We start from the raw sequence: 13082 nt of genomic DNA on the forward strand, positions 1-13082 counted from the left end.
TGACCAGAATGACACATGTACCTGAAGAACCTGACTGAAACTTGCAAGAAATAGCTTAAGAGCCATGATCAGACCTCCTGCAAACCTGTTTGGGTTTGCACTGAAAAGCGTGTTGAGATCATGCAGGTGAGGGAAGGTATATAGTGTGAGCCTGGGAAGGCCACTCCCAGGATGGTGGTCTTGGATTCCATACTGGCTCTGTCTTGTTAGATATAGGACCTAGGCATTAGCCTCTTTAAAATTTAGTTTCCTCTTTGGTAAAACAGAGATTAGATTAGGTGATTACCAAGTAGTCTCTTTCAGTTCTAAATTGCCATGATTCAGTGTAAAAAACTTGGGTTCAATTAGTAGGGTATGTTCTAGTGAAAGAAGCATTATGGAGGATATCCCCCATCAACACATGAGAGACTGCTTTACCGGGTACTGGACGGAAGGTTAGAGTTTAAACACGCACCGACAGCCCAACATGCCAGGCTGAAGAATGAAAAATGGGTGTTCACAGACAGATAATTGTTATTGTTTTTTTATTCTTCACAAAACATGTATAATCCTTGGTAATCATTTGTTTAAGTTATATAAATTACTGTCAACTTTGAAACCCAGTTTGTCATCCTCATCTGTGATTTATACCAGACTATATAAACGACATGATGTCTTCAATCTAATAAGACATTTATCTTCATGAAGGAGGCCACTGCGATCCTGAGTGACAGCTTACTTACCCTTATCACAGTTAACTCAACATCGGTCCTTAATTTCTCCCAATGATCTGAGATCTGATGGACTCACCTGAAGCCAACAGAAACTTGTTCAGAAATCCACCATGCTTATGAAAGTATGTGTTTTACAGTAGAATTTTTTCTTTGGCCCCAAAAGCGCAGACATGGAAAGAAATAAGTTTTGTGTTCTTCCACAGTGTGCACTGTAAACACACACACACACACATAAACTCCATCAGGGTTGATAGGAGTCATGTGCCTTTATTAAAGAAAAATATTCCTGTGAGCAACAAAGATGAAAGCAACTGTCTGAAGAATAAAAAGAAAATGAGATGGATGCTTGTTTGAATGCATATATGTATGCACATATGTTTATTATGTATTCGTATATGGAGAGAGACTATTTTGAGTCACATTTGTTATCTTCATATCATAGAGTAAGAAGGAACTAAAAACTCTAAATATCTTCATATAGTTTATGTACTTAAAAACACACACACCCAAGGGCTCCTGGGTGGCTCAGTTGGTTAAGCATCTGACTCCTGATTTAGGCTCAGGTCACAATCTCAGGGTCGTGGGACTGAGCCACGTGTCAGGCTCTGTACTCAGTGCAGAGTCTGCTTGTCCCTCTCCCTCTGCTCCTCCCCCTACTCGTAGACACAGGTGCATGCGTGCTCTCTCTCAAATTAATTAATTAAGTAAGTAAGTAAATCTTTAACACATACACACAGAGTAGTGAGCTTGACCCTATCAGTGAGAAGGAAGTAAACAGCTTGTTGTTTTTAGCCCATTAACTCTCTCCACCTACTAGGGTACCAATGACTGAGCCTGCAATAGGTTTCTAACATTCCAAGTAAAGCCGCCCTAAAATATGCACATTTTCCTCCAAAGTCATCAGCAGGATGTGGCCTAAGATTTACCTGATTGGTAAGGTCACTTACCACTAACCACTGCATCGTTAATTCACATACCTCAGTAAACGCTGTAAGACATGCAGTTTATTTATCCTGTGAAACAACATAATTTATACGCTAAACTCAGTCCTTATACATGACTCAGAGCAACGGGGGTCTCAAATTGGCTTGTGAACAGACATCTTTTATACTCCTTGAGTAGAAGAAAACCAGTTGGGGGTGTTATGGGTAGACTAGCTTAATAAATGGAAGTTCTAGGGAGAGGATTTCGGTTCAATAAGAGGAAGCCTTTTAAAACAAATTACAGCTCTTTGTAAGTATCTAATAACATGACCGTGAAAATGTAAAGCAAAACACAGAAAAATGGATACATCTATAACTATAATTGGAGATTTTAACACGAACCTTTCAGCAGATAAAGAAAAGCCGGGATATAAAAGATTTGAAGAATACTATTTATAAGTATAAAAATAAATAAAAAGTAAAAAAACCTAAAATTTGATAAGAGTGTGTTCAATAAATACTTTTGGGAGCCACACAGCACCTAAGCATAAATTGATCATTACTAGGCCACAAAAGGACTCTCAACAAAGTCCAAAGAATCTAAATGATATAGATGATGTTCTTAGACTATCATGTAATAGAAATTAACAGTCAAAATAAAAAAGCAGGTTTAAAAATCCCTAGAAACTAAAAACAAGCCAAAATAAAAACCAGGAATACACACACATGCACACACACACAAATGCTTCTAAATAATACATAGGTTAAAAAAGGATATCATCAAAGGAATTACAAAATACTTAGAATGGAATTGCAAATTATAATGAAAGTAGTACATATCAAATTTTGAAGGATGCAGTTAAAGTGGTATTTAGAGGATAGCTTTTAGCTTTGAATACAATTATTTTTTAAATGAATGTTATACTCGATGGAATAAAAGCAATAGAGAAAATGAGATGTAGAGCCCATAAAAATGGGTGTTTCAGAGGAAAAACATCCAGCTAACTAGAGCTCTACACAAAGCAGTAGGTTTGTAATTTATTTGAACCCTACACCTCCACCACCTGCCCCCCACCGACACGTGGATTAGATACTTCATTCTTGACCAAGTTACTGAATTTCTCTAAGCTTCAATTTTTTAACCTGTAAACAGTGGGGATAATGGGACTTTCTTCTCTGAGCTGGTTTGAGAATTAAATGAGATAATCCACAAAAAGCACCTAGTGCAGCATTGTAAGTGCTCAATAAATGATTCCTCTTACAATCATCCTTTCCAACTCCCAGAAGGCATGATTCTAACTTCGGTACAATGAAATTTAAGACAAATGTGAATTCCAGCCAAAAAAAGTCTAATCAATAAAATCTTATTAATAAATTAAACCTTCATTTTTATTTCACAATACTAATGTAGATTTGTTTAAAATATATTCTTCCCCCCATTAGGGAAGATATTAAAATAGTGTTTTCTTCCTATTATTATTATAGAAATGAAACACATAAGGATCAACAAAAGCTAGTCTATTGTTATTCATAATATCAAATCCAAAAATTGACTTCTATTTCAGAACTAAAGTGAAAGCAGAGAAATGTAAAAAAAAAAAAAGTGCTAAAACTAAAGCTGTGAAAAATTGATTCTCTTTATTTCAAAATATTCTGTATGTTTTTTAATGTACCTTTCAGAAAAGGCATGGAGTTGAAAATGGCCACTATTTGTACTTTAATGGGACTGTAATTCCTTTAAAATCAAGTAGCATATAATAAATTGATCAAAACCAGGCTTTCACTTATTCATTATTACTGTTCTCCAAAAATGGTTATGGGTCTTTTTTTTTTTTTAAGATTTTTTATTTATTTATTTGACAGAGAGAGACACAGTGAGAGAGGGAACACAAGCAGGGGGAGAGGGAGAGGGAGAAGCAGGCTTCCCGCCGAGCAGGGAGCCCGATGTGGGGCTCGATCCCAGGACTCTGGGATCATGACCTGAGCCGAAGGCAGACGCTTAACGACTAGCCACCCAGGTGCCCAAAAATGGTTACAGGTCTTTAACTTTCCCGGTTCTATTTTTCATTTCACTGGAGAATAAGAACCTTCTCTAACCTTCGACAACCTGATGTAAAAATAAACTCTAAGAACATTTTTCTCACTTCTTCCCAGATTTATTGTCCAATATTCATTCATTACTTTTTCTTTAATTAGAATATGATAATATATATTACATGATAAACAATACACTGTTACAGATTCTAGGTTTCTTCTCCTAGAAAATAACTTTATTTTTTCTTTGTCTTCCAGAAGGAGTCACTATATCCTGTTTATAGAACACTTTGCCCAACCCATCTTTAAAAAATGTATGTAGACCCATCTTTTAAAAAATGTACACTAATGAGGGGCACCTGGGTGGCTCAGATGGCTAAGCGTCTGCCTTCAGCTCAGGTCATGATCCCAGGGTTCTAGGATAGAGCCCCACGTCTGGCTCCTGGCTCGGCTGGGAGCCTGCTTCTCCCTTTCCCTCTGCCTCTCCCCTGCTCATGCTCTCTCTCTCTGTATCTCTCTGTCTCAAATGAATAAATAAAATCTTTAAAAAAATTAAAATGTACACTAATGAGATAAGTTTATAAACACATTAAAATTCACTGTATATTTTGGACAATGAAAGCAATCAGATCTTGAGCAGCATAGTTGGCTGGCTTTTGTACAGTAATTGTATCCAGTGTTTCATGCTGAACTTTTTTTTCTTTAATATGGTCGAAACCATGCCTCCTTAGGTTTAGAAATCTAAATGTTATTACTTGTTAGCCAGTTTTCATTCCCCACAGTGGGGCTATGCTCTTGCTTGTGGGTCTCTCTCCACAGGGTATAGCCTGCTGTTCTCAGACTGAGAACATTTGCAAAGCAAAAGAAGAAATTGGGATTAGGTAGCGACATGCTCTCATTTTTATGCATGGTTTAGCCTGTAACCTTGGTGTTCATTTTTTGCTGTGCACCTGGCCGGGCTTCTATATGCTTCTAGAGCTCTTTGTAGTCTTCACAAAAGCACGATACAAACATGACACACACTGTGGTTATTGCTTCTCACACTGAAGTTATGGGTGGATGGGTCAGACCATGTGTCCTTCTATAATTGTACATTTAGGACACTGTTGTGGCTGGAGGGGGGATGCAACAATGCTGAAATATTTTAACAGTAACCTTTCATTTTCTAATAAAGATGAAATTCCAAAAGTCTAAAATAACTGTCACTACAAAGAAAAATTAAAGAATATCTTTTCTTCCTAAAGGATCACCTTAGCTATCCCACCAGCAAGTGAAGACATTGACTTTATATTTGTTCATTTGTCTACTTACTAATCGTGTGTTTTTGCAATGAGATGGTAAGCTCCATGAGGACAGGGACTGTGTCTGATTTTTTACTGCACATTTCACTTACTGCTTAGCACAGTGCCTTGCTATTACCTTGTAATCTCTAAATAAGTATTTGTTAAAATAATGAATAAGTAACATATGACGTGTTACTGTTCTCAATAATGGTAAAATCTAGTTAAACAGAACAGAATGTCTACTGAAAAAAATTTTTTTTAAAGGTTTTATTTATTTATCTGAGAGAGAGAATGGGAGACAGAGAGCATGAGAGGGGGAGGGTCGAGGGAGAAGCAGACTCCCCGCTAAGCAGGGAGCCCGATGCGGGACTGGAGCCCGATGCGGGACTCGATCCCGGGACTCCAGGATCATGACCTGAGCCGAAGGCAGTCGCTCAACCAACTGAGCCACCCAGGCGCCCCTACCCCATAAGGATTTTTTTTTTTTTAAGATTTTATTTATTTGCGAGAGAGAGAATGAGAGACGGAGAGCATGAGAGGGAGGAGGGTCAGAGGGAGAAGCAGACTCCCTGCCGAGCAGGGAGCCCTATGCGGGACTCGATCCCGGGACTCCAGGATCATGACCTGAGCCGAAGGCAGTCGCTTAACCAACTGAGCCACCCAGGTGCCCCTGTCTACTGAAAATTTTAACATCTTTATAACTTTCTCCTTAATTGCACAAGAAATGTATATATCATTACTTTTTAGGGGAAGGAAACAAATATTTATCGTACCCACTATGCATCAGGCACTCAGGTACTGTGCTAGTTTCAATGCTTTGCAGAAACTCATATTTAAACATTATCTCCCTTTCTTTTTTTCCCTCTTGCTTGTTTGTTTTGTTTCTTAAATTCCACATATGAGTGAAATCATATGGTACTTGTCTTTTTCTGACTGACTTATTTTGCTTAGCATAATACTCTCTAGCTCCATCCATGTCATTGCACATGGCAAGAAAAAGAGAGAGAGAGAGAGGCAAACCAAGAAACAGACTCTTACCTATAGAGAACAAACTGATGATTACCAGAGGGGAAGTGGCTAGGGGCATGTGTAAAGTAGGTGAAGGGGATTAAGGAGTGCACCTGTCGTGATGAGCAATGGGTGTTGTATGGAAGTGTTGAACCACTATATTGTACACCTGAAACTAATATTACAGTGCATGTTAACTAACTGGAATTTAAATTAAAGCTTTAAAAAGTGAAATTTTAAATAAAATAAATAATACTTTGTAAAAATAAACATCATCCTACAATCAAATTTTTAACACATAAACAATCTATTCCTACCGCTATCACTGACTGTTTCACTTTGAGAATTCTCTTAACTTTTATAATTGAAACTAAAAATTAAAAGCTGTGAAGTAAGAATTTAATATTACTAATCTAGTTAGCTCCTCTCTTATGAGGAACCATAATGGAGCAAAGTTTCCACCTTGGAATTTTCCAGATACTAGGCTTACCTCTTTCAACACTATACATTTTTTTAAATTTAAACTCTTTTTAATGAAAATACTTTTAAGCAAACTATGTATCTGTATAGTCTTAATCAAAATGTCTGGAACATGAATCCATCTTTTTTGATAATCCAGATAAGGATAGTGGTAAAGACAGTAGGGTGGTTAAGAGCAGAGGTTCCAGAACTAGACTACGTAGTTATAAATCCTGGCACTACTGCTTACTAGCTGTGTGATCCTAGATAAGTTAACTTCCCTGGGTCTCTGTTTCCTTCTCTGTAAAATGAGGATAATCTTACTATCTACCTTTCAGGGCTATTCTCAGGATTAAATGATGATAGATGCAAAATACTTAGAACACAGATGCCAGGTACATAGTAAGTGCTTAATAAATGCTAGCTGAAAAGTTTTACTTTATTAAAGGTACTGAGCTCTTAGTTTCTCTCTACAATATGATATGGCCCCAGAATGCTGTTTTTGAGTTCCCATATAAATTTTATTTTTTTTCTGCATAAATTTTTAGTTGTTTTCCTGTTTCTCACCTCAATATTATTTGTTAATTGATGCCTCTAAAGTGCCTCTTCTTCTAAATTTGATGTTTCATCCTATTATGGGTTTGAGAAATCAAACCACTGTAATGGTTAGAAATGTGTAAAAAGAGGAATCTCCAGTGAAGGCCTCAGGGGCTTTCCCAAGAATATGGTATGGAAGTGTTAACACAGCACTCAGGAACATCCATTTCCACTTAGAGGTCCTTCTGGCTTACTTACTGTGTTCTCAGTGGTGTCTGGGAAAGTTGGAAATACCAAATAAGTGACCTATGGATCAATGAGGTACTATTGTTCTAATTCTGTCAGGCATTGGATTAATCAAAAACAAATGAAAGGTTGGTTTTGCACTGTTAATTTTCTAAAATTATTAATAAACTACCAGTGTAATTATTAAGCTTGCAATCCAAACAATGTTTTTAGTGTACACTTGAATCAATATACAGATCCTAAATTGCAAGGCCCAGTTTCTAAAAAAGCTCAAGCAAAATAAAATGTTTCTGTATGACGGAATCCATAGTTCTGAAGTGGAGGTTATTAATTCAATGAAAGGGAGAAAATCTGAATCGCCAAAAGGGCTAAATGAAATAAGAATTAACGGACGAGTGAACTAATATTACACTGTATGCTAACTAACTGGAATTTAAATAAAAACTTAAGAAAAAAAAGAATTAGTGGATAAGTTAAAAAGAGAAAGGAATTAGGGATTATGAACTCCTGGAAAATGCCAAAGTCATAGGGAAATTTGAAAGAAAAATAAATTGAAAGATTACAGACTAATAAAAAGAAATAAGGAAGAGTTTACCAACTCTACTCCCAATCCCTAAGTGAATAATATGCTTCCAATTTAATATTTAGTTTAGTAGCTTGTCTACCTTTTTCCCCCACCGAAAAGGCACAAGAGAGACTTTGGTAAGATAACCGTGTGCATCAGTGATGATCAAGCCGTCTGTTCCAGTGGCCAGATGCCAGAAGAGACACAGTGAGCCCCCACCCTTGGGATATCTGAGCCTGAGCCAGAAACTGGCAGCCACCAAGCCAAAAATTTTATATTCATGTATCTTAAAAATTCATGTACATTTTGCACCCCGCTCTATTACATACCAATGTGTTTGTAATATAAAAGTAATGTTTATATCAGTTGAATTATTTAACTCCTCCCATTCCCAAATCTTCAAGTAAAATTAATGCTCTAGGAAGATTTACATTGTGGTTCTTGTGGCTTCCCTTTCCCCTTGAACAACACCAATATGGTCAGAAAGGGATATGTGAGAAGCATGGGTTAAAATTGTATCTTATTATGATATGATGAGCTCAATGGCCTCAAATAATCCACAATAAATCAATAATCCAATAATCACTAAATGAAAGCTCTGATTCTCAGGCAACTCTGTGAAACTAAGAAATCTGAAAGATGGTGGACTGGGCCGTGCAATCTTAAGACGTCCTCTTAGCTTTTGAGCTGCAGTTCTTATAAAAAGATCAATAATGATGTCTTCCTGCTCCAGTATGGAATTAGTGTTTCCCTAAATACATTAGCTTCAGAAGTATTGAATTACCTAGAAGGATCAGCACCACAATGAAACAAATAGTTGTTTTTTTGCAAACTAGTGATTACCAATACAGAAAACCCACTGAAGTCAGCTTGGTTCAACATGACGAAAGGCAAAAACACTAAGACAAAAAGTAACAAAGCAGCATGATCAACCCAAAATCCAGGAAGATGACACTCACCCTCATCCTGATAATCAGGCAAAAAAGGGGCATCGGATGTGAGAGAAGGGCGGTGAGTTCCACTCTGATTATCATCAGAGCTGTCCTGTCCAAGGTAACTTTCAGCTTGGTCTCCCCCTGAGGGACAAAAAAGAAGGAAAATAAGATCATACTTTGGACATCTTTATAAAGCTCTTTGTAGATGTCTTCTGATACTCATCCCTGCCCTCCTCCGAAAGATATATCTTTTACTTGGTGGACATGGCCGCTATCCATAAACATATGAGAAATAGATAAATAAGAACAAACTTACCTGGATGGGAAATTTTCCACTCAGGTAACTAACTAGAACTTAGAAACCATTACCATAGAGTGGGGAGACCTCTTGCCACCCAGAGAGAAACTTCTCCATCACACTTAAAATGAAAACACAGCTATATAAACACATATTCATATATACTGTCTTCCATTAATTGTAACCTTTACCCTGAATGCCTGTTTCTCTTTATATTTCCAAATGGAACAGAATAAGTCACACAAAAGGTTAACCTATACATAATACAATGTAACAGGTCAGTATTCTTTCCTTCTCTGAAAACTAAGAGACTTAAAAACAGAGAGCATCTAGACTTTGCTGGATTCTATTCCAATTTAAATCATACTTGCTTTGCAACCTTAAGAAAGTTCTCTCTTTATAATTCTGGTTTACAGCCTATGCAACCAACCTCTTAGGAATTGTAAAAGCCCTAAGAAGGTAATATTTGTTCTGTAAAATGGCTTTGATGAAAGGTAATGTATATGCAATACTGAATTATGCAATTAAAACAATGCTAACCCCTTTTGGGTGTTTTCAACATACATTGGATTATATTTTGTAGAAGTGGCCCATACTATTATGATACTTTAAAAGATTCAGACGGAAGATGTTCGATCATTCAGAAACCGGAAGAAAAGGCTCTGCATTGCAAATGGCTTTCCTTAAAATCCCCCAAACAGAGGTACAGTCTGCTGATAAAAGGACACCAACAGCTGCTCAGTTCATTTCACAAACATGAAAAGGGGATTTTTAACTGAATTTAATATTATCTCAAATACTAATTCCAAAGGAAATCACCAATGCTAATCTCAGTAAACACTGTAGAGTTTTGGCCCTGGATTTCAACGAGGGAGCAGTGAAACCAAACAACCTACATAGAATCTGTATTGCCTCACTTTAAAGGTTTATTTCCTACAATTAAACTGGAAGGAGGGAGGATATAAAATGATAAAAAGGGAATGGCTGTAGCCTTCTCTTTCCATAAATTAGATGATCATAAGAGTCTCTTCTATGAATGCTCAGTGGTAGGTAGCTTGTCCATAACTGAGTTGAACACCTGCAGATACAGGACTTTAGAAATAAAGTATGGACTTGATTGTGGAAAAGAAACAACAACAACAAACAACAACCTCACACAGCAGTCTTGGCCAGAGCCAGAACAAATCCTCTCCTTTATTAGGCTACTGATCAGGATACAAAGCTTATTATAGTTATGCTTATAGTATCACTGTGAAATTTCCCTTATAACCAGAAAAATTCTCAAATACTGGACTGAGGGTTGAACTACTCAAATTTTACATCAGTGGAATTTGTAAATCCGCTGAAATTATATTACCAAAACAATCTAAATGGACTGTTTGGCAGATAACCTGAAACTGCGAGGTTAAGGGAATTTTAAAATTGTGAGCCTAACCAAAATCTGTTTTTAAAAGAGGAAGTAATTTGGGTTGCCAAGTAAAATTTAACATCTGTAGGTATTCTGAACGTTATTTATCAACTGTCATTCTAGACTCAAGGTTTTCTGCTTGCTTCAGAAATTTGACAAAATTACTCTTACATGTTCTAGCATTCCAGGCTTTAAAAAAAAAAAAAAGTCGATCAGGAGGGACTTTGTTTTGTTGTATTTTAACGAACATTTTGTTTTGGAATAATTTTAGATCTATTGAAATTATTACAAAGATAGTACAGAGAGTTCCCACACACCCTTTACCCAATTTCCCCCAACTTCTTATGTAACTAGGGTATTTCTGTCAAAACCAAGAAATTAACATTGGTACACTGCTATTAACTAGAAACTATAGACGTTATTTGGATTTCAACAGTTTTTCCACTAATGTTTTTTTCTTTTTCTTTTTTTTTAATTTAAATTCAATTAGTCAACATATATCATTAGTTTTAGATGTAGTGTTCAATGATTCATCAGTTGCATATAACACCCAGTGCTCATCACAACACGTGCCCTTTTTCTGTTCCAGGATCCCATTCAATTGCATTTAGAGTTTCCATTTTAAAAATCTCATCTAAAATACCTGCCTGGATTTAACATTCGATTTATCAACTTCAGATGGAAAAGTCACTTCTGCGTGTTTCCTAGGGTTTCTGAACAATTACCCAAGATGGGCTTTTAACAGCCATCCCTGTGCCAAATATAAGACCATGCCTTTGTAAAGTATACAACAACAAAGGTATACAACTCAATGCAGCAAAAACAGAGCCTGGGTTAGTACTAAAAAATGATTGTGGTGGGGGAAACATTTAAAAATATGTTCTACATCCAAGCGTAATTAGTTCCTGATGATGGAAATGTTGCTATAAGTGTTTTTAGTGTCACATCGAGTGGCCCAACTCCCTTGGGCACACACAGAAAAAAGCCTATAACACTATATAAATAGACACTCCCGTGTAATTAAAATGATTACAACTACTCGAGATGTACGGGTGAAAAGTTTTATAGGAGAGCCAGCAATTACCGTGGTCATTTTGGATTTAAGTTTAGAACATCATTTTCCGTTAAAACATAACTGCAAGTGATCGCTGGATTCATCTGCAGCTCTGAGAATCGCAGTTCCAAGCGGCCACCACTACCGTAGTCCAGTGGGATCAGACATAAATGATCACAAACTATAGTGACAGACACTTCCATTCAGCAGCTCTACAATTAGGGCTTAGAACTCCATTGCTTAGAGTGGCTTTCTCACAAGCAAGACCTCTTGCCACTAGAGACACTCTTTCCCATTGTAACTTGCTCAGAATCAATATATTTCTATACAGATATATATTCTAACACACAATATCTCCATTAATCACATCCACTACCTCTGGTCTCTTTTTTTTTGTATTTCTAAACAAGATCTGGGAAAACTATATCAAGGGTTCATCTGCTATTAGCTGGTAATTTGCTCCTCTATCCTAAGTGTCATAAGAATTGGGCGCTAGATACACTCCTTAGTATATTCAGTGGCAGGTTCTCCACTGAGTATCGTACTGAGGGGCCTATAAGGGGGGTGATTTCTCTATTGTTCCTTCCTGAGAATCAAACTCAATTTCATTCATGCTCCATAGAATGATAAGTTGGGAATTTCTGAGGTTTGGAGCAGAAATATAAAGCAGCTTTGTGTCAGGTGTGAGGTAATTATTTGTGAGGGTTTCTGTGCTATTTGTTTTTATTCCCAGTGTTTTCATTAACAGTTAATGAGTTTTCCCCCTTAATTCTGAAACAATAGCTTGGCCACTAGAAGTTGGTATTTTTCTGCCATGGATTCAACCAGCTGTTGCTGCTCCATAAACTTTATGGAGAAGTGAATTAAACTGCTAAAAACTTTCATTTCCTAATTCAATTCCAAATAAAATGGGGTGGTGGAAAATGAACCATGATGATATTCCTGTTGTAGCTATTTTGACTCACAGCAAACCCATCTGATTCTGAACTTACAGGTACCATTTAGAGACAAAAACAGGCCATAATGACAACTTTACCAAAGAAATGAAAAAAAAAAAAGGTGGAAAGCAGTTTAAGCATAAAAAGTAACAGGACAATAACAAATAGGTAAAACTAAATACATGTTTGCTTATTCAACATATAAATGCTCAACGGTTTTTCCATGTTAGTATGAAGCCATCATCTTTTACTTCTAATTAATTGTGAGCTGTGTTATAAAGACTTTATTCACATCTGCAACCAACTGTTTCTATGGCATGGTTCAAAATTCCCAGGGTTTGCTATCACTTCACCAAGTATCTTGGGATAAAATAAGGAAATTGAAATCAATGTAGAATTATCTGCAATTTTTTGGCTTTTGCTTTTATTGTTGCCATTGGAAGGGAACACACGACTTCTGCCTCTATTTAATATTTAAGAACCCATGAGACACACAGCTCCCTCTTTAAACTAATAAATTCTAAATAAAATGCTATAAATAAAGGTCCCTGATCCAAATCCAGTTAGTTTTCATGCTTGATAGCATTAATATTGCCAGGTTTTCATGGGCCAATTTAATAGTAATACAGTTCCCAAAGCTGAACTAAGGCAAGATTGGAAAAACTGCAGCTTGTTATTCCT

General features: G+C 36.6%; 1 protein-coding gene across 1 annotated transcript in view; it reads right to left on the reverse strand.

Moving 5' to 3' along the window:
* The window catches only part of SKAP1 (src kinase associated phosphoprotein 1), a 266750-nt gene that overhangs the window by 184735 nt on the left and 68933 nt on the right, over positions 1-13082 (reverse strand). Inside the window, exon 4 of the mRNA XM_081805143.1 lies at positions 8728-8844. Within this exon, the coding sequence (XP_081661269.1) occupies positions 8728-8844 (117 nt within the window). The remainder of the gene's footprint in view (positions 1-8727; positions 8845-13082) is intronic.

Source organism: Leptonychotes weddellii, chromosome 15 (assembly GCF_054177405.1).
Source record: "Leptonychotes weddellii isolate Sample4059 chromosome 15, ASM5417740v2, whole genome shotgun sequence".
Taxonomy (NCBI): Eukaryota; Metazoa; Chordata; class Mammalia; order Carnivora; family Phocidae; genus Leptonychotes; species Leptonychotes weddellii.